Genomic DNA, 21,683 nt, shown 5'->3' on the forward strand with positions numbered 1-21,683 from the left:
TTGGATGCTTAACCAATTGAGCCACCCAAGTGCCCCAGCAGGATTTTTTTTTTTTAATGGATGCATAATGATCTATATATATACACACCACATTTTCCTTATCCATTCATGTATGTGTCAGTGAACACTAAGGTTGTTCCCATATCCTGGCTGTTATGAATAATACTGCAGTGAACGTGGGGGTATAGATCCCTTGGAGGTCCTGATTCATTTCCTTTGGATATATACCCAGAAGTGAGATTGCTGGACCATGTGGCAGTTCTGGTGTTAAGTTTTTGTGGAATTCCCACACTGTTTTCCGTAGAAACTGTACCAGTTTACATTCCCACCAACAGTGCCCTAAGGTTCCCTTTTCTCCGTATGCTTGCTGGGCATTTGGTATCTCTTATAATATAATATAATATAATATAATATAATATAATATAATATAATAGCTGTCCTAACTCACTGTGGTTTTGAGTTGCATTTCCGTGGTGATTAGCGATGGTGAGCACCCTTCACGTACCTGATGGCCCTTTGTAGGTCTTTGGAGAAATGTCAGTTCAAGTCCTCTGCCCATTTTAAAGTCAAATTATTTTATTGCTGTTGAGTTGTATGAATTCCTTATATATTTTGAGTATTAACCCCCTTATCAGGTATGTGGTTTGTAAATATTGCCTTCCATCCTTCAGGCTGATCATTTTGGTGATCGTTGCTTTGCTGTACAGAAGCTTTTTAATCTGATGTAGTTGCGCTTATTGATTTGTGGTTCTGTTACTTGTACTTTTGTCATCCTATATAAAAAAAATCATTGCTAAGACTGTCAGGGATCTATGTTTTCCCCCTATGTTTTCTTCTAGGGGTTTTAGGGTTTCCTAGCTTACCTTTAAGTTCTTAATTCATTTCGAGTTAATTGTTGTGAGTGATGTGAGATAGGGGTCCAGTTTCATTATTTACATATGAATATGAATTTCCCTACCATTTGTTAAGGAGACTATCCTTTCCTCTTTGAGTATTCTTGAAATACTCAATACTAGGTGACTATATAAGCATGGGTTTATTTCTGGCCTCTTGATTCTGTCGCATTGCATTGTGTGTCTGTGTTTATGTCAGTACCGTAATCCTGTTTTGACCATTATAGCTTTGTAATATAGTTTGAAATCAGGAAGTATGATGCCTCCAGCTTTTTCTTCCTCAAGATTGCATTGGTTATTTAGAGGCTTTTGTGGTTCCATATAAAGTTTAGGAATGTTTTTTTCTATTCACATGAAAAAGAGTGTATTTTTGAAAGTATATAAATTTTTAACTGATGATCAGTTGTCTTGTCGTTTGTAGAATAAGGAATATTTCAGCCACATCATCATACAAAATTTGAAACGTCACTTTTACGCAGCTGTGCCTCCTTTCACCACTTACCCCTCCCCCCCATTTATTCAGAGTGGAGAATAATGACTTTGTAGGTTTTTACGTGTTCTAATTATTTCTCAAGTTGGAATGAATTGTTGTGATGGAGCTTTTTCCATCTGCAGAAACAGCAGCTTCTGTTAAAAGCTGGATTATCACATCAAGAGCCTCAAATTAATGTAGTTATTAAGTCTTAGAGAGGTAGGATCATCTTTAAAACCTCACAAGAGGGGCGCCTGGGTGGCTCAGTCGGTTAAACGTCTGACTTCGGCTCAGGTCATGATCTCACGGTTCATGGGTTCGAGCCCCGTGTCGGGCTCTGTGCTGACAGCATAGAGCCTAGAGCCTGCTTCGGATTCTGTGTCTCCCTCTCTCTCTCTGCCCCTCCCCCGCTCATGCTCATGCTCTCTCTCTCTCTCTGTCAAAAATAAATAAAAATTTTAAAAAAATTAATAAAAATAAATAAAAACCTCACAAAGAATACAGTTTTCTTGCATACTCATTTGAACAGTAAAATGTAGTCAGTATCACAGGGAAATGACTGCCAGATGTGGACCGTCAGCTCTTTAGCCATTCAAGCCTGATACTGAGTACTGAAAACCCGAGATGAAATCTTAGAGCCACGGAGAAAATTTGAGGGTTTATAGTTAAAGGTTAGGTTGTTCTGGCCATAGAATAAGTCAGCGAGAAAATAAATGTTTGTTTTGCAGATTTGTAGAAAACCCACAAGGAGGTGTATTTTTCAGAGACTTCTTAAATCCAGCTGGAGGTCTTGCTCACCTCAGGGTGTATCATCGGGGGAGAGTAAAATAAGCAGTAAAAAGAGCTTTTCCCGAGTATGAAAGAACAGGCGTCTGCTTTTCACACATGTAATGTAAGGGCAGCTTGCTTGCTAACTGTGACTAAAGAGCATGAACCTGCATGGGCAACCATGTGGATGTTGGGATTGCTAACTAGTGGATCTCAGAGAACGAAAATGAAATCCATCTTCTGGTTCTTATTCATTCCACTCCGTGTCCATGGGGACGCAGCATTTGTGAAGGAATCAATTATCCATTTGTTAGTCAGAGGAGCCTTACAAATTATACATTAGCAGATTGATTTCTTAGGTTCACTGTTGGGGGACCGATAGCTTCAGGTGGGGTGATGAGGAGTGTCGGGGGAAAAGAAGTTGCCACAAAGAACACCATTAAAGGCAGCTTTCGAAATGACCGTGAATTTATTCCTAATTGAAGAGCTGACATAATCCATACTAAGTGTATTTATTTCCAGCATTTTACATTAGGTGATTGATTATCACATGAGGTGTACGTGTTGGTGATTTTGCCTTTTCTTTAAATTTAAGAACTTGAGGCCACCTGTAGTGGACTTGGGCTTAGAAGGGGTATGCTGGTCCTCGCCCCCTCCTGCTTACTCAGGCTTCTTTTTTTTTATTATTTTTTTTTTTTTGGTTCCATTAAGGAAACATTTTTGTATGTTCTATAGTGTCAGCTTGACATTATTGATTTTTGAACAAACTCACTTATATTGTCCAGAATTCCAAACATGTCTCCATTAGGAATAAAATTGTAGCTAATGGAAAATACAGCTGAGGCCATTCTTCTCTGGTCTTCCCCACACTCCCCCTCCCCCCTCGGTCCCTTTTTCTTGTCTACATCTACTCCAGTATCCCATCTTGGCAGATACCCCCCTCATCTGCCCACCCCCAAAATCTGTGTGTAAAACAGGCAATTAGAAAATTCCATATTGAAAAAGAATCTTGTACTCTGTTTCCCCCTCCTGTACCCTTTCTGTTTTTTCCTTTATTTCAAGTATACAGAAATGGTACATATGTGTGAGGCATTTGTCCCTGTTTCTGTGAGACATGTTCATAGATGCCAGATCTGTTACTTGTACTAATTGGTTGACAGCTGTAATGTTGAAAATCTGCTATTCTTTATCAAATATTATGGAACTATGAATAGAAACCGATGGGCACAATGATGATAGTTGTCTCTTTAGATAAAAATAGATGCTGCAGGTGTGATGGCTTTACCATTTTGGCATCTTTTTGGTTTTAAGTGAATGAACTGATTACATGATCATTTAAAAATATTTATCTTTGAATTACAAACAAAATAAATAAATGTTTGTAGAAAACTAGCAAAACATAGGAAAGGACAATCTAAACAATAATAAGATCTCAGCACCCAGATATGACCAGTGCTAATATTTTGGAGTATCTACTTCCAGTCACATATATTATGTACAAATACTTGTCGGTATAGTCATATTTATAAACATTGGCTCGTGTCTCATCAGAGCTAGCCAAATTGTTTGAGTTGAGGGCATAGTCTTCCAGATGAGTGGGTCTGCTGCAGACTTCCAACACCAGGTACAAGATCTGGGAGGTTCTCCATTCCATTCTCCTGATTGATGATTAGTTAGAGGCCTCACAGAACTCACTGAGAGTTATTATACTCACACTTTATTACAAGGAAAGGATACAGTCAAAAAAAAATCAGCTCAGGTAAGAGACACATAGGGCAGACCCTGGGATACCAGATCCCATTGTCCTCAGGACATGTTACCGCCCCGGCATAGGTATTTGACAACCAGGGAAGCTCACACTGGTGTTCAGGGTTTTTACTGGGAATCTGCTACGTAGGCATGATTGGTTACTGGGTTGTCCACATGCTTGAATTCAGCTTCCGGGTTGGTTGATACCCTGTGACCCAAAGCCCCCACCCGAAATCACAGGGTTAGTCTTTCTGGCATGGTCCACTGAAAGACTGTCGGGTCTTTAGCCTTTAACAAAGGCATCCCTATCAGGTGTGCAGGTGTGACAGATTATCTCCCAGAAGCCAAGGGCAAAGGACTGACTTCTCTTTGGAGAAAGTCAAATTCTTTATTACATAATACGTTTTTTAAGCTTCGTTGTTTTTTGTTGTTGTTCTTTCAATTTTCATCATTTACATTCCTTGCTTTTAGAAGTTTGGATCATTTCTATTTCTTAGTGCCTTAAGAAAGAAACCTGCTGTGGAAAGCATCTTTGCAAAATAACCTTACTACTACTTATGTAAAACAGGCAATACACATTTTAAAGAATTTTGACACACAGTGCCAAATGATCCTTAGGAAAGTTTCTCCAGATTTGGCTCTACACTGATAGGGTATGAAGAGTGTCTGTTTTGGGGTTGCTTTGCCAAAACTGGATAAACAATCTTTGCTGGTTCCATAGACCAAATATCTCATATTCTTATGTATTTGTTATTACTGAGGTTGACTCTTGTTGTTTACCTATAATTTGTACTATTTTTTTTGTGAGTTGACTTTACTTGATTTACATGAGTAAAAAAATCCAAATATTTTCAAAACCTAAAGAAAATATTTAAGTGTATGCAAGAGGTAAATATTCCTAATCCTTACCTGACGTCTCTTGAATCAGTTTTAAAATTATGGCCATCCCACTAGCTCAACAGTTTCTTCCTCTAGATTCAGACTTAGAACTTACAGTTTAAGATTATAAATTTTACCAATGTATTAACTAGACTTTGTCTCCAATTCTGTTTGAAGTGACTTAGGAAATAGAAAGTATTTCTTCTTTCACTTTGAAATAGGGAAAGGAAGGAGATAGGAAATAAACATGTGGTAAATACCTCATCTTCTAAATGAGCCAGTGTATACAGTTGCATTGATTTGAAGTGAGAGGTAAAGTATAATTTCTAAAAATTTAAAGATAATCACTAACAGGATACAGACAGAATGAACAGCATTTAAGTTCATCCTAGACAGGCAAGAGAAAAGAATTTGGAGTGTAACAAGAGTAACAATGGAATGGGGAAACACACTTCTAAAAAGTACAAAATACTTCACTGTTAACTAAAAGAAAAATAGCCTCAGCTTTGATGTTTGAAATAAATATCAGGCATGTTGACAATAAAAATGTGAGGAAAAAGTAGAGTTGAAGGCAAAAGAGCATATTCGCTAGGAGACCCTATATCCTATTGATTACATGTAAAGGTAAAAGGAAACTCTAACAATCATACCTTTGTGCCAAATTACAGGGCATCTAATATCTAGAGTAAACTTTACTTGAAATGCAGGGAGAAACGGACAGAACTGCAGTTGTAGTGGGACGTTGTTGAAACTTGTTTCTGTCAGTCTTTGATCAAGAAGAAAAAAGTAAATAAGAGTATATAGAAAATAATATGATTTTAAAATATGTGTATTTTGAACCACAAATAGGAGTTACTTTGAAATGCCACTTTTTAATGTTTATTTATTTTGAGAGAGAGAGAGAGAAAAAACGCATGTGTATGAGCTGGGGAGGCACAGAGAGAGAGAGAGAGAGAGAGAGAGAGAGAGAGAGAATCTCAAGCAGGCTCTGCGCTGACAGCAGACCTCACGAACTATAAGATCAGGACCTGAGCCAAATAGTCAATAGTCTATTTGGACCAAATTGGTCCAAGTCTAATTGGACCAAAACCAATAGTCAGACCCTTAACTGACTGAGCTATACCCAGGCACCCCTGATACGATATCTTAAGTTTCAAAGAGTAATCAACTAAAAAAAAGTTACATAAACCGTATTTCTGACCACAATTGTAGTTATACTAGAGCTTTATTAATAACTAGATAAACAGATAATACTGTCACCATCCTTAGAAATGAAATAAAACAAAATAAAGTGTTACTTTTCCCAAAGAGGAAATAATTACTGCAATTCTTGTATTATTTTCTGGGCTCTGGCCAGTTGGTATACTTAAAGGCAAATGCCGAATGTATGGTTATTTTATGATTAACAGACAAGCAGTAACAACTAATGCACTATTTACTAATGTCAGGGAATTAGAATAAGGTCAAGACAATTGTTCTAAGACCAAAAGGGAAAGTAAATATAGAATACATAGAAATTAATAAAGTAGAAAACATTAAAATTATTTTTTCATATTTGCAAATAGGAAAAATAGTAGCTACCTCTTCGTATTGCGTGAGGACTAAGTGGTGTATGTATAAAACTCTTAGAGCCTGATGCATGATAAGCATATAGTAAATGTTAGCACTAGTGGTCATAGTAATGTCACTAGTGTTATTGCAATATGAAAAGAAGAAAAGGTAAAAATAAAAAAAATTTCATCACTAGCAATATGAAATGCAGTATTTTCTGGAAAAAATCTAGATGACCGGAATAGAAGAACTTTTGAGTTGCTTGACAGTCACGGGGAGCAGAACATAATCTAAGAAATAAATCTTTGATGGTATTGACCCCAGACGTTTTCATGGGCAAGTTCATCGTAATTTTATTTTAAATTTTGTAATGCTTATTTTTATTGTGAAGTACAGCTTTACAAAGCACATAAAATGTGCAGTGAAACAAATAGTTATAAAGCAAACAATCACGTAACTAACATTCTGGAGAATAGACCATATGACCTACCGCCTCTCCACGGCTCCCCTTTCAGTTCCCTTAGAGGGACCCCACTGCACTGACCTTTATAGTTAAAAATGCTTTGCTTTACTTTGTCATTTTCTGTCCTCTATGTGTACTGCCTGTGTGCTATCTTGGAATTTTGTTGGTTTATTTATTTTTTTGAGAGAGTATGAGCTGGGGAGAGACAGGGAGACAGAGAATCCCAAGCAGGCTCCAAGAGTTGGACACTTAACTGACTGAGCCACCCAGGTGCCCCTTGCCTATTTTTGTATGTTGTGTAAATGGAGTCCTATTATACATATCAAGAATGAGAAAAGGGTGCTCACTGACGTTGCTACTCCCAGAATACAACAAAAGTATCAGAATTTACTTAGAGACGTTAAAGAAGGTCTAATAAATGGAGAAATGCTCCAGGTTTATGGATTAGAAGAGTCAATACTATACAGATATCAAAGGGAAAGCTTTCAACATTTCACCATTAAATAAGAATGAGGAATTTTTCTTTTATTATGCCAAGAGTTTTTACCATGAACGAGTGTTAAATTTGATCACTTTTGCATCTGTTGAGGTGATCTTTTGATCATTTCCTCATTTCCCTGTTGTTTTTTAAAAAAATTTTAATGTTTATTTTTAGAGCTAAAGAGTGTGAGTGGGGGAGAGGCAGAGAGAGAGGGAGACACAGAATCTGAAGCAGGCTCCAGGCTCTGAGCTGTCAGCACAGAGCCCAACGCGGGGCTCAAACTCCCAAACCGCGAGACCATGACCTGAGTCAAAGTTGGACGCCCAACTGACTGAGCCACCCAGGCACCCCCTCATTTACTTTGTTAATGCAGAAAATTGTAACATTAATTTCCCTATGTTATACCAGCCTTAGTATTTCTGGAATAAACATGCTTTTTCTATATATGCTGATCTTACTAATATTTTCTTTAGGTTGTTTCATTCATGCTCATGACTGAGATTCCCTTGTACTTTTCCTTTCTCTTAATATCCTTGTTGAGCTTTGTTATTATAAGGTTATGCTGGCTTGGTGAAATGATTTGGGAAACATACATTCTGTTCTCTGGAAGAATTTGTGATTGGAGTTTTTTTATTCTTCAAACTGTCCCTCATGTATTTAATATTGTAGTGAGTGAGTAAAACTACATAGTAAGGTAGATAGTGGTGAGAGCTACAGGGGGCACCAAGCAGTGAAGCAGTTGCAATGTTCAGGTGAACATTGGAATTTTATATCACTGGCCAGGTGTCCCTGAGGAGGTGACTACGAGTGAAGATTTGGCGGAAACACATTCTGGAAGTGGTCAAACAAGCACAAAGGCTCGAAGTCTGGAAAACAGCAAGAAGGTCATCGTGGCTAGAGGAAAGAGAACAAGGCAGAGAGTAGATGGGGGGGGGAAGTTGGAGGCAGGGCTGGGCCAGACTATTTAGGACTCTCGGGTCATAGTAAAAACTTCAGGTTTCATCCTGAGATGGGAGGCCATGGGGGTAGTTTAAACAAAGGAATGACATTATCTGATCACCCGTGAACAATAGCTCTCTGCTGACTCTTTGAGAACAGACTTCTGGGAGAGTTAGGGCAGAAGCATGTCGACCAGTTAGGAGACTGTTAGGATAATCCAGACAAGAATGATGGTGGCTTGGACCAGGATGGCAGCTGTAGGGCTGGTGAGTGTGGTCAAAGTCTGGGTAAATTTGGTATAAGAGATGGTAAGAATTGTGCCAACAGATACACAGTAGTGTGTGAAAGGAAGACAGAAGTCAAGAATGGCTCCAAGGTTTTTTGTCCTGACAGCCAGAAGAATGTAGTAGTCCTTGACTGAGGTGAGAAAAGCATTAAGAAGGGCCCTTTTCTAAGAAAGCATCAGGATCTTGGGTTTGGATACGCTTTAGTTGACATGCCTGTTAGGCATCCAAGTCCATCTATAAAATAGGCAATTGTATATATTGGTCTGAGGTAGGGAAAGGCCCAGTCTAGAGATAAAATTCAGGAGTCAGTTCATGGCTGGGAAGGAAATAACCAAAGGAACAAAGATATGTCAGAGAGAAGAGCTGCACAGACTGAACCGTGAAATACAGAAATCAGGAGATTGGGAGACAAAGGGGAGCAAAAAAAAAAAAAAATTTTAACGTTTGTTAATTTTTGAGAGACAGCGAGTGAGCCAGTGTGGGGAGGGTCTGAGAGGGGGCAGGGGGGACAGGATTTGAAGCGATCTCTGTGCTGAGAGCCTCAGAGCTAGAAATTTAGAAGGAAAACCAGACAAGTATGGTTTCCTGGAAGTAAAGAGAGTTATCAGCAGTGTCACATGCTCTCATGAGGTAAAGTAAGCTAGGCACAAACAGTGACCACTCTGTTTAGTAACATGAGGGTCATTTCATCTTAAACTTCACATGGAAGTTGGGAAAAGCCAAGGAAAGTGTGAAGAATTGTGACTAGGTCTTGCCTCTTACCAGATAGGAGAACATACTAGGTATGCTATGTATATTATAAATAGGTCAGTGATGGATTGATCTTGCAATGGCCAAAAGAGACCACAATTGAAAACCCACAAGGTCATCTCAGTGTTTGTAAATATTTATTGTATGGCAGACATAGTTCTCTTCAGATGAAGGGTGGATTATTTAATGGGGCCGGCCCAACTGGATATCCTTTTGGAAGAAAATGAGTCCTGAAAGGATTAAACACTCAGACATTAAAATAAGGGATAAAACAATAGCCATCTTGCAAGAAAAGGAAAAAAAAAAAAAAAAAAGAGAGACCACATACACTGTCTGGGTGAGGTATTGTACCCAGACCTCATGCCCTAAAAATAAAAAGGAAATTAGCCAGAAAACAACAAACATATTCATAGAACAGTGAGTAAGAGCTGTGAGCAAACTAAGCTGCTTGAGCACATTAATTGGCCGACAGACTTAAGAAAAATGCTTAAGTTTATTAGCAGTCGGGGAAACAAATCAATGAATATTGATCATTGGCAGAAAAGTAAAAGAACAAATTTCTGTTGCTAATGGTGATATGAGGGAAAGAGGATCCTTATACCTTGTAGATCTGATTCCCCTGTAATATTGCTACTGTGGATTCTACTCAGGAAGAAATGAATTTTTTTGTAATGAAAAGTTTGGCTTGTTTCTGCCCAGCCACTGAGAACTACTGTTTTGGACAGGACAGGAAACCTTGGCGTCAATAAGGCTTCATGCACCTATTAAATTATAATTTGAGATAGATTACAACCAATTGCCAATTAAATTACAGTCAGAGGGATGTGGGGTTTATATTTGCCAAGAACAAAATGGGTATTAAAATGTTGTTTGTGGAGTGCCTGTGTGGTTCAGTTGGTTAAGCGTCTGACTCAGGTCATGATCTGACGGTATGTGAGTTTGAGCACAGAGCCTACTTGGGATCCTCTGTCTCCCTCTCACTGCCTCTGTCTCTGTCTCTGTCTCTGTCTCTGTCTCTCTCTCTCTCTCTCTAAGATAAATTCAAAAATATATAAAATGTTGTTTGGTGAGGGGCACCTACCTGGTGGCTCAGTCGATAAAGCATCCAACTCTTGATTTCGGCTCAGGTCATGATCTCGCAGTTCGTGAGATTGAGCTTCGCGTTGGGCTCCATGCTGAGCACGGAGCCTGCTTGGGACTCTCTCCCTCTCTCTCTCTGCCTGTTCCCCAAAATAAACAAACTTTGGAAAATAAAATAAAATATTGTTTGATGATCAAAAGATGAGAATTAGGGAACTGGTAACAGAAGATACTCTAGGAGGAAAGCATTTATCTGAAGAAGATTGGTTTTCTATATTCCGTGCTGTCCATGATAGCACTCCCTTTACAGGACGCCGGTCCACTGCTCTCAGGGTCGGATCCCTGGCTCGTTCTCTGTTGTGATTCTCATCTGTGGGCTTCGGTCTATGTTCCTGCCAGAGGGATCAAATCTGTCTTCAAGGTCTTTTCCTCTTTAACATTCTAGGAACTTTTAAGGAGATAGGTTGTTTTTCAAAGATTACATTTTACAGGGGTGTTGCTTGTGTGGTGATCGAGATGGGGAAAGATTGTGGAGTCTGCCGTCTCCACCTGGGACGGGGGGAGTTTCTCTCATCCCCTCGGAAGGGTGGCCTTCCGAGGTCTGGGAGTGTTGGTCTGCCCTGACCTTTGCTTACTAGCTCCAAGATGCATTCCGCTGAGAAAAGAACATCCCATTTTGTATATTTCCATTTACTCCTGTCCAAAAGCCAACTTATCTTAAGGTTAGAGACTTGAAAAAACTAATCTGCAGATTTCTGTCATAACTGATGAAGGCCAACTTTTCTTTCCATGGTTAGTTTGTTCTATCATGTTTTGGGTAAAGTAGCTGGAAACTGCAGTTATTTAAGAAGGAAAACAAAAGCTGGCCATTGTTTAATGTTGTCAACATTTACCAGTTTTTTAAATAAATGTTTAATGTTTATTTTTGAGAGAGAAAGAGAAACAGAGCATGAGCCAGGGAGGGGCAGAGAGAGAGGGAGGCACAGAATCTGAAGGAGGCTTCAGGCTCTGAGCTTCCACAGAGCCCGATGCGGGGCTCGAACTCACGAACCGCGAGATCGTGACCTGAGCCGAAGTCGAATGCTTAACCGGCTGAGCCACCCAGGCATCCCCAACATTTACCAATTTTGACTTCTATTAGAAAATCCACCTATCTGAATATTTTAGTAAGTAAACAGCTGTCTACATAGAGAACCAGAAAGCTGTGAAAAATAAAAGTTCAGTTGGGTATTTACGCTTGGGAAAATATATCCAAAATAGAATGCCTGCGTTCGGTCTTCACAGAATTTTTAAATTTGAGATTACTGGAAAGAATAAGGAGAACAAATTAGGGAATATCAACTAGACCCTGTGGATTTCCCTCGAGAAAGTACTAAGCATGAAGTATGAATACCAAGTTGATTCAGTGATTTGTGAGAGAAGGACAAATAGAGTGACTGATGAACTGAACTAAAACGGTGAACACTTTTCTTTACATCTTGATTTTTTTATTTTGGCTTTTGTTGTGTACTTTTAATGGATCTGGTTGGGAAGGAATTTTAGGAGTATGGAATAAATAGAACAGAACAAATAAAAAGGCATGTAACCTGTAACAAAAATAACATTTTAGCTGGGACTTCAAGCACACGAAATAAAAAATTTTGAGGTGATCTTTTTCCATGTGTGAGAACAAAGCTATATGTCACCATTTTCACCTGCAAAAACAAAATATGTGTTGCACTCCTGCGTCTAAGCTAAGAGATGATTTGTATCACTTCAGTGTTTACAAGGAGCCAAGGTATTTGGTTGTTGACAGATTATTTTCCTGAAGTTTTACATGTTTGTTTGTTTGTTTGTTTTTAATAGAGTCCTGTGAAGATAAATCAGATTAGCCTGGATGAAAGTGGAGAGCACATGGGTGTGTGTTCCGAGGATGGCAAGGTATGGCCATGACCTGGTGTCAGAAGCCATCTGAGGGCTGGGATGTCCCCCAACTGCAGGCGCTTGGAAAAGCCTTCTGCTCACTGTACCCCTGCCTTAGGAGAGCCTTGACTCCTCTTTTTGGGTATTGGACCTGCTTCGGATTGCTCATAATTAAAGTAAAATATATTTTGCACAAATGTGCCTGAGGAAAAGTAATTACAAGAATGTCAATAATGTAACTAGTATTAAGCTGATTAACAGCTGTGGCAGGGCAACGTGTCACCTTAATCATTATCCCTGTGCCACTTATACTTCAGTGACTAGTCTGCAGTTCCTGCAAGACAGTAGTTTAATGCCTTTCTGCCATAAATCCACAAAATTGGATTTTGTGGGTATGATTTCTGTGGGCCGGTGGTTTTCATTTCCACACAAGTTATGAATGTTTCTCTTGAATTATAGAATCTTTTGATAAGCAATCATAGTTTATCAGAAGAATAAAGTGTCTTACAATGGCCACATTAAATAAATGTAAAATCAATATATGTACAGTTTTCTAAAAACCTGGCACCCACTTCCTCAACCGAGGACATACATCATTTGTGTGGTGTGTAACTAACAATTATCACTGCCTCTTGCTGGTGTTGAGCTGTGACATTTAGTGGCTGTGGTGATTGATTTTCCACTTATAAGAATGTCTTTTTTGTTTTTCAGTCGATGGAAGTCTTTTCTAATGTTGGTCTGCAATGATAAAATTCTAATGCATGGTGTATTTAAGCTACTTCTCTAAAATAACAGTTTCAGGAGAAAGTACATGAAGAGTCCTTCCAGAATCTCACATGATCCTGATCAAGTAGAACGCATTTCCTAACCTAATTTTGTGTTTTTACATGACCTAAATTCAGTGGGTCATTAATATGAGTGGATGAAAGATCGTTTACTCCATCTAAAAAATTTATACCCGCTTAATCTGTTAACAAGAGAAAAATGAAGTCCTCCCACAAGAATGCATTTTATTTGTATTTATTTATTTAAATTTTTTTTTTAATGTTTATTTATTTTTGAGACAGAGGGAGACAGATCATGAGTGGGGGAGGGGCCGAGAGAGAAGGAGACACAGAATCCGAAGCAGGTTCCAGGCTCTGAGCTGTCAGCACAGAGCCCGATGTGGGGTAGAGCCTACGAACCCTGAGATAATGACCTGAGCCAAAATCGGTAGCTTAACCAACTGAGCCACCCAGGAGCCCCAAGAATGCATTTTACATGTCTAAGTTGAATGTTGCCCAAAGAGTCTTTTGAAATGGTAATTAGTAACCTCTTTGCTTTCCAAAGAGGACTGTCAGATTTTGCAGTACTTTCTAAAATTCTGTGGTCCACCAGATTGTCAGAGTTGAGGGAGGAGTTGGTATGTATGGAAATTGAGAATGATCCAAACTGTTGAAACCTTTTTACATTCATGGATTTGTACAGAAAGGTCAACTTTATTTTATTCTCTTAAAGAAAACAGAACAAAAAAGTCCTTGTGGGCTGACAGCCAATTTAATTGAACTGAATTGGTTGAAAGAGAACATTCGTTTTTCTTTTTTTTTTTTTTTAATTTTTTTTTTTTCAACGTTTATTTATTTTTGGGACAGAGAGAGACAGAGCATGAACGGGGGAGGGGCAGAGAGAGAGGGAGACAAAGAATTGGAAGCAGGCTCCAGGCTCTGAGCCATCAGCCCAGAGCCTGACGTGGGGCTCAAACTCACGGACCGCGGCTCGAACTCACGGACCACGGCTCGAACTCACGGACCGCGAGATCGTGACCTGGCTGAAGTCGGACACTTAACCGACTGCGCCACCCAGGCGCCCCGAACATTCATTTTTCAAACTGAAAAAGGATTTTTATTAAAATACTTTGTCAAGGAATTTTCGAAGCTTTAAATGTTGAATAATTATTATTTGTGGAAAAGTGGGAGATTTTAACTCTGTCTGGTGGATTATGACCCTCAGATATCATCTGCTGCACTTCTTGGCAAATAACTGCTTTTTCACTTGAGTCCAATTCCTCACTGTCCTATTTTGGTGTTGACCCAGGATACAGTAAGAAAAAAAAATTTTTTAATGTTTTATTTGTTTTTGAGAGAGAGAGAGCATGCGAGTGAGCATGAGTGGGGGAGGGGCACAGAGAGAGACACAGAATCCGAAGCAGGCTCTAGGCTCTGCGCTGTCAGGACGGGGCCCAAACTCGAACTCGCGAACTGCAAGATCATGACCTGAATCAAAGTCAGCCACTTAACCGACTGAGCCACCCAGGTGCCCCAACCCAGAATACATTTTTTAAAAATAGTTTTCACGTATGTTTTATTAGCATTGATAAAACTGAAAATAAATCTTCTGGTATGCATAATTTATATAAGCTAGCCAGTATTGTGAAAATTGAGCAGCTAGTATAGAATGATCTGGCAAAGTGGTTAGTAATGATGAAAACATAAAGGTTATTACGAAGATAAACTGCAGATATCTAGACCTAATGCATCTTTACATGGCTGTTGTGGTTTTTCTTTCTTTAGTGTACTAAGACCCGTAGATAAAAATGTCGCCTTCATACATAAACTAGAATCAATTTAGTATAGAGTGCAGGGTAGAGATACTTTCTCTTAAAATTTTGGAAATGTTGTTCCCTTTTGTCTGACCTTTATTTTTGTGGACGTGTCTGAGGCTAGCATACTTTTGTTCTTTCATGAAACCTTTTTAATTTTTTTTTTTTTGTCCTGCCTTGGAGCTTAGACTAATAATAATAACAACAATAAAACAACAGCATACGGCCCTTGTAGTTCAGTTTGCTAAGTTATGTCTTGTTCGGGTCTATTTTCATTAATTTTGTCTGGAACACAGTAAGTCCTTGTGATCCATATACTGAAGTATTGTTTTCATTTCAGGAAAGTTTACTTCAGTTCTGATTTTGATTATTGCTTCAGTTCCATTTATTTTCATTTCTTCAAAGAAACCCAATAATACTTGGGCTGGAGGCAGTTACCATTCAGAGGCTGAGAGCATGGCTCTGTATCCCGCCTGCCCAGGCGGGATTTCCGCTCCCCTGCACTGGGCTGGGCTCACTGCTTGCCCCCACCCCCCACCCCCACCCCCAGTGTCTCCATTTCCTTAGCCAGGCAGTGGGCACGCCAGGAGGTCTGCATGAGGATGTTGTGAGGTGTTGGATATATGGCGAGCCCTCCAGGTGTATGTTAACTATTTTTATTGCTAACCGTGCATGCCTTTTTAATTTTATTTTTAAAAAAATTTTTTTAACATTTGTTTTTGAGAGAGAGAGAGAGAGAGACAGAGTGGGAGCGGGGGAGGGGCGGAGAGAGAGGGAGACACAGAGTCCGAAGCAGGCTCAGGCTCTGAGCTGTCAGCACAGAGCCTGACGCGGGGCTTGAACCCGTGAACCGTGAGATCATGACCTGAGCCAAAGTCGGATGTTCAACCAACTGAGCCACCCAGGCACCCTAGTGAATGGTTAATTCCCTCCTTAACCCACTGTAGACTAACCTTTCCCCCTCCTGCATTATTGTACCGGAACTTTTCAAGGGAAGAGGGTGACTGGATAAGCACTATTCACCCTTCTTTTAAAAATATGCAGGTTGTAAGGAAAATCGGTCTTGTTGTGTGGCACACACACATGTGTGCTTTCATTTCTCATTATTTTTTTCCTGCTCACTTCTCTGGAGTGGGGGAGACTTTCTTGTCTGTTTCCTTTGCTGATTTGCTTTTATCCCACTGTCCATTTTGCCTTAGGGAGTAGAGTTTTGTTCCATCTCGGATTTTTAATTTTCCTGAAATCTTTCTCTTGTTCCCAGCTCTATTTTCATATCAGCCAGACATATATTTAATTAAACAAAAAAATTTGCAACTTGTATGTCTTAGAGTGCCGGGCAGTTCAGTCTAATGGTTAGGAATGGAATTCTGCCACATGGTAGCCATGTGAGTGCAGGTAAGTTATTGTCATCTCTCCGTGCCTCAGCCTGTTTCCTTCTCTATAAAATGGGAATAACCATGGCACTTGCCTCAGTGATGATTGGAAATAAGTGAGCTAATACTTATAAATCGTTTGGAATAGTATCAGGAACAGAAGAAACACGTAGTAATTGCCAGCTATCATGATCCTGTCTTTCCGCTCCAGACTCATGAAGGCCTTTTCTTCTTATTGAAGTCACCCAATGGTTTTGTAGTTTCCTTTCTTTGCTGGTTACTAGTAAACACTTGTAAAAGCATGCTTCATCTCCCTCCGAGTCATTGGAATGGCATTCTGCGATATCCTTTTTAGAGACCTCGTGTCCATTTTGTATTGCTTGTTTATCCAGTCCAGAACGAGGAGAAGAGCTCTTTCTGAATGTGGGTTGGCAAACACGTTCTGGGTCTGATTGCTCTCAGCCCAGCCTGTTACCATTTTGGGTAGCTCCGCACAGGGGCCTCATGAAGGAGCTTGATTTCCTCTGACCAGAGGGAGTCAGTTTAAGGCAGCCCCGCCAGCGACAGCCTCTGCTGTCCTCTCTCCCGGGTCTCTGACACTCTCCGCGGGCAGAGAAAATGAAAACCAGCCACCTCCTCTGTGATGGTCTCTTCAGCCACCACCCTCGATGAAATGGCAGCTTACACGTTCATCCCTGTTCTAACCTGACCCGTTACTATTTGGAACCTGGGGTTTGAGAAAGGCCGTTTCAAGGGAAGCACTGCCTGGGAGGTTGTCTGATACTCTGGCTACCTCATTCGTGGTTCTCCTACATCAGATGGGCTGTCACCCGTTTTCTGGTTGACAAATCCGTAGAACTCCATGCTCGAGTGGAGAAGAATACACAACTTCCTTATCGATTCGTGAGGATGGGCTTTCTTGACTTCAGGCAGTAAAACACATACCACATCTCCGTGGTCCTCATATGGCCACCAAAGAGATGGTCTGGAGTGAGAACTCCTCCAGGACTGCAGTAGATGGACTCTATGGCCAAGTGTTCAGAACTTTGTTTTTCTTCGTTAGGTATTTTTTGTGACTAGTTGGGGGAGGTTGTTGGGGAACACCATTTTTTTAAAAAATTTTTTTAGTGTTTGTTTATTTTTGACAGAGAGGGAGACAGAAGATGACTGGGGGAGGGAGGGAGAGAGAGAGGGAGAGAGACACACACACACACAGACACACACACACAGAATCTGAAGCAGGCTCCAGGCTCCGAGCTGTCAGCCCAGAGCCCAATGCGGGGCTCAGACTCACGGACCTTGAGATCATGACCTGAGCCGAAGTCGGACGCTCAACTGACAGAGCCACCCAGGCACCCCAAAGGACACCATTTTCAAAGGGAGCCCCACAATTTTAACCTTTAATTCTATGATCCTTATTTGGGATGAGATCTTCCTTAAAGCCAAAACTGTCTAGGCAGACATTGAACAGGTTCCTTTCACAGGCGAGTATGATATTTAACAGACAAGATGGCAAAATCAAGAGGGAGAGAGAAAAAATGAGTAAAAACGGTTTTGGATTTTATTGGCTATCGTAGTGTAATTGTGACTGAGTTTCGCTTGTTACATTAGTGAAGTGAACCAAAACATCGAGGGTTTTACAAATCACCCTGCTTGTCCCGATCAAGTTAGGAGATTTGTCTCAAGAAGTTACAGTGTTCTTCCATACTGAAAGAGAAAATACAGTTATTTGACCAAGAGATGATTCAATTAAACACAGCAGTAGAGACTGACCCCAGAGTTCTAGTCTGACCTCTTTTCTGTTGATTCCCCCCCCTTACTGGTCTACTATTACATCTTCAGTATTGGTCCCTAATGTTTAAAGGGGCACTTATCCCTGGTAATTCATCACTTATTTCACCATTAGATTCACAGTCCTGATATTTATCTTCTCATTTACTGATGCCTCCATCTTTTTCGGTGGGTTCATACATCATTTATTTACATCTCATGTACTTTTCCCCACAGTAAAAATCACCTAGGGGCGCCTGAGGGGCTCAGTTGGTTATGTGTCTAACTTCAGCTCAGGTCACAATCTTGCATTTCTTGGTTTTGGGCCCCACGTCGGGCTCTGTGCTGACAGCTCAGAGCCTGGAGCCTGCTTCGGATTCTGTGTCTCCCTCTCTCTCTATCCCTCTCCTGCTCTGTCTCTCAAAAATAAGTAGACATTTAAAAAATTAGGAAAAAAAAAAAAAAGTCCCCTAACCTTTGTTCTTAAAATCACCTTTAGCCTGTTGTAGCCACAAGGAAGTTGATCCATTTGAATAAAAAGTCTGCTCCGTTTCGTTTCAGCTTTTTATCACAGTTGTCTAATTCAGAGTCTGACATTCACCTTTACTTAAGTTTGGTAAACATTTGAGGCTTTTGAATGGTATTTTCCTGTTCCACTTTTCTTATACTTTATGCAGAAAGATCTCTTATTTCCATATTTTAGGCTATCTCATATAATGTTAGTGTGTAAGAGAATAGGGTATGAAACACTCATCTTGTTCTTTGTGGCCTTGGTCAAGTCACTTATTTTTCTGCACACTCCTCTTTTAAGCAGGCATAATGGTGTTTGCAGTCCATACCTCATGGTGTTGCTTAAAGGACCAAATGAGGCAGAGCAGGATTTTCAGTGCTAGCTACATAATTCCAGTTGTGGACCTTTTAAAATACCATTTCACTCCACCAGAACTGTTTGGTTTATCTAGGATGGGGTCTTGCCATTAGTTTCCAGGGATCTTAACTATGGAGTAATGATGATTCCCTCTAAACAATGAGAAGCAAGGTGGTGGGGGGGCATGCCTGAGTTTATCATGTCAATAATGCATCCTAAGGACTACCTCAGGGTAAATCCAATTCCCTCTCTGTCATATCATACCATATGCTGTTGTTGGAACCCAAATAACATACTTGGCACAGGTTATAAAAACAGCAGGCCCAAAATGAGTGTCCTGAAAATTTTATCTCTTACCGAATGAATTTGTTTCCAATAATTATATCGTGAGTAAGTTTTCCTCTTTGAACTTGCAAAAATGAACCACTCACAACTTACTAAGATGAAAACAAGAAATCAGAAGTCTGAATAGTTTTATCACTGTTTAAACATTTGGATGTGTAATTATTTTCTCACATAGAGCCATCCAACCTAGATAGCTTCACCAGTGAATCCTTACAAAATTAAAGAAAAAAATAATACCACTCTTCTAGAGACTGGAGACAGAGTGCACACATCCCAAGTGCCCCTAACGGTTAGCTCCAAGTTAGTTCTAAGTGCCCCTAACGGTTAGCTCCAAGTGTTTGAGAGCTCCTGGAATCTTAAGCCTGTTTGGTAAGAGTGTAAATTGATCAGAACCACTTTGTGAAATGGTTTGGCTGTTTATTAAAAGTGAACAGATGCATAGCCTATGGCAACAATTCCATTCCTACTTACGTATACCCTTCATAAACGTGTACCTGAGTGCACCAAAAAATTTGTAAAGAGTGTTCATGGCATGCAGCTTGTTTATAATAGCCCCGATCTGGACACAACCCAAAGGACCAACAAATGGTAGATACATGTATTGCGCTGTATTCACACATTGAAATACTATACAGCAATGGCAGACAACCAGGCACTATCCACAGCAGTCTGGACACATGTTACAAGGAAGATGTTGAGTGAAAGAAGCCAGTGAAATAGTTTGATTGTATTTATAAAAAATTCAAACATCAGGACAGCTTCTCTGTGGTGATAGATTTCAGGGTAGTGGTTAATTTGTGAAGGTGTTACTAAATGGGAAGGAACACAAAAGTGCTTCTTGGGCTCTGCCTCTTGATCTGGATGGTGTCTGGAGGGGTATGTTTACGTCGAAAAAATTTGTCAAGCAGTAAATTTGTGATCCGCACCCTTTGCGGTATGGATATTAATCAGTTTTTAAGTAAACCACTCAGAAAAGAGATTAAGTATGAATAAAGTGCGGTAGTGTTGAGCAACTTCAAGGGAGGCAGTGGTAAGTAGAAACTTAAATCTTACATTTATACACTCTCAGTAGATTCAACATAAGATTATAAATGAAGTGCAAATCACCTAATCTCTTGCCACATTGATCTGCATGTTTGATTTATGTATGTATGTATGACTCAAAAAAGAAGCACCTATTTCCTTCAGGAAAAGGAAGAAAACAGTTCCTTTAGGGATAGCCTATGGAAGTTCATAAAAGAATATTAATAAATGATTCATAACTATTTCATTTTTAAAAGTTGGCATCCCTTTAATAAATTAAATTTGTGGTGAGTAAAGGGAACCGTGTCCACGAGATGCTTATGAAAGCTTAATTGCTTTGGAGTACTCCCACCCTGATAGAATTGTTTTCATTGGATATTTGATAGAGATCACAAGGGCCCTAGATTATTAAATATTCTACTTTTTGTTAATCAATAGTATGTGTTCTCACTGACCCAGCAGCCTTCTTTGTTGCCGTCCTGGTGAACTGACCGGATCCATTTTACTTTTTAGGTGCAGGTGTTTGGACTATATTCTGGAGAAGAATTTCATGAGACTTTTGACTGTCCCATTAAAGTAAGTATTCAGTAAGTTTTAATTTTTCTAAGGATTTTCTCAACAAAGCCATAAGGATTATAATACTTTGAGCACTATCCGTCTCCCATCAATTTCATCACCGAGCGTCTCTTCAGCACTTCGAATGTACTAGATACTATTTGATGGTATTAGAAGAGCATAGGATGTGTCTTATGTGACTGTGATCTCAGGCTATCCTCAGGATTTTTTTTTTTTTTTTTGTAGTGAGTGAGATGATACATACAAACACCCAGTCTGTCGTTAATGACCCAAAGTGGTAAAAACAATATTAAGGAGTCCAAAGCCGAGAGAAGTTACTTCTAGCTGTTCTTGGCGGTGATGGCTTCACAGGGGGCGTGATGTTTGAGTGAGCTTTAAGAAATGGACAGGGCAGACAGAGAAGCTGGCTTTCCATGTGGAAGAACGATATAATACAAACGGAGAGGGCAGAAAGTTCAAGTTGTGTTCAGGAAGTGGCAAAAATGGCCTCGTTTAGATGGCGCATAAAACACGGACTTGGCAGGAGAGCCATAGAGGCAGATTGGGGCTGGCTGTATTTTCAGGCGAAGGAATTTAGACTCCGTGTGGTAGATAAGGAGAAATTATTGAATGTGTAAGAGCAGAGAAGTGACATAAACTGAGCTAAGCTTAAGGAAAATTAATACGGCGACTATATACAGTATAGATTGGAGGGCTGATAGGTGCGCGAGGCAGGAGGAACAGTCTTAGATAACAGTTATGGCCCTTAAAGTGACGATTAGAGTTGTTGAAGGAAGAGGTCATTCATTGTTTTCACTTGTTTATTCAAACACTTATTGATCAACAGGTAAAGGAGAGATAGGATCTGATGTGTGTTTTAGGAAGGCAGCTCTGCCGGAGTGGAGGGTGATTTAAGCAGGAGAGGGATTGCAGGCAAAAGGCAATTTAGAAGGCTCA

The 21,683-nt window shown here is 39.9% G+C and overlaps 1 protein-coding gene across 2 annotated transcripts in view; it reads left to right on the top strand.

The window, feature by feature from the left end:
* The window catches only part of VPS41 (VPS41 subunit of HOPS complex), a 184,828-nt gene that overhangs the window by 65,180 nt on the left and 97,965 nt on the right, over positions 1 to 21,683 (top strand). The window contains exons 5-6 of one of the 2 annotated variants that reach the window (XM_047095042.1): positions 12,158 to 12,232; positions 20,685 to 20,747. In XM_047095042.1, the coding sequence (XP_046950998.1) occupies positions 12,158 to 12,232; positions 20,685 to 20,747 (138 nt within the window). The remainder of the gene's footprint in view (positions 1 to 12,157; positions 12,233 to 20,684; positions 20,748 to 21,683) is intronic. The other variant, XM_047095043.1, reaches the window with a different exon arrangement.

Source organism: Lynx rufus, unplaced genomic scaffold, assembly GCF_022079265.1.
Source record: "Lynx rufus isolate CCGP_SWC_20201006 ecotype Redwood Valley unplaced genomic scaffold, mLynRuf1.p SCAF_4, whole genome shotgun sequence".
Classification (NCBI taxonomy): Eukaryota; Metazoa; Chordata; class Mammalia; order Carnivora; family Felidae; genus Lynx; species Lynx rufus.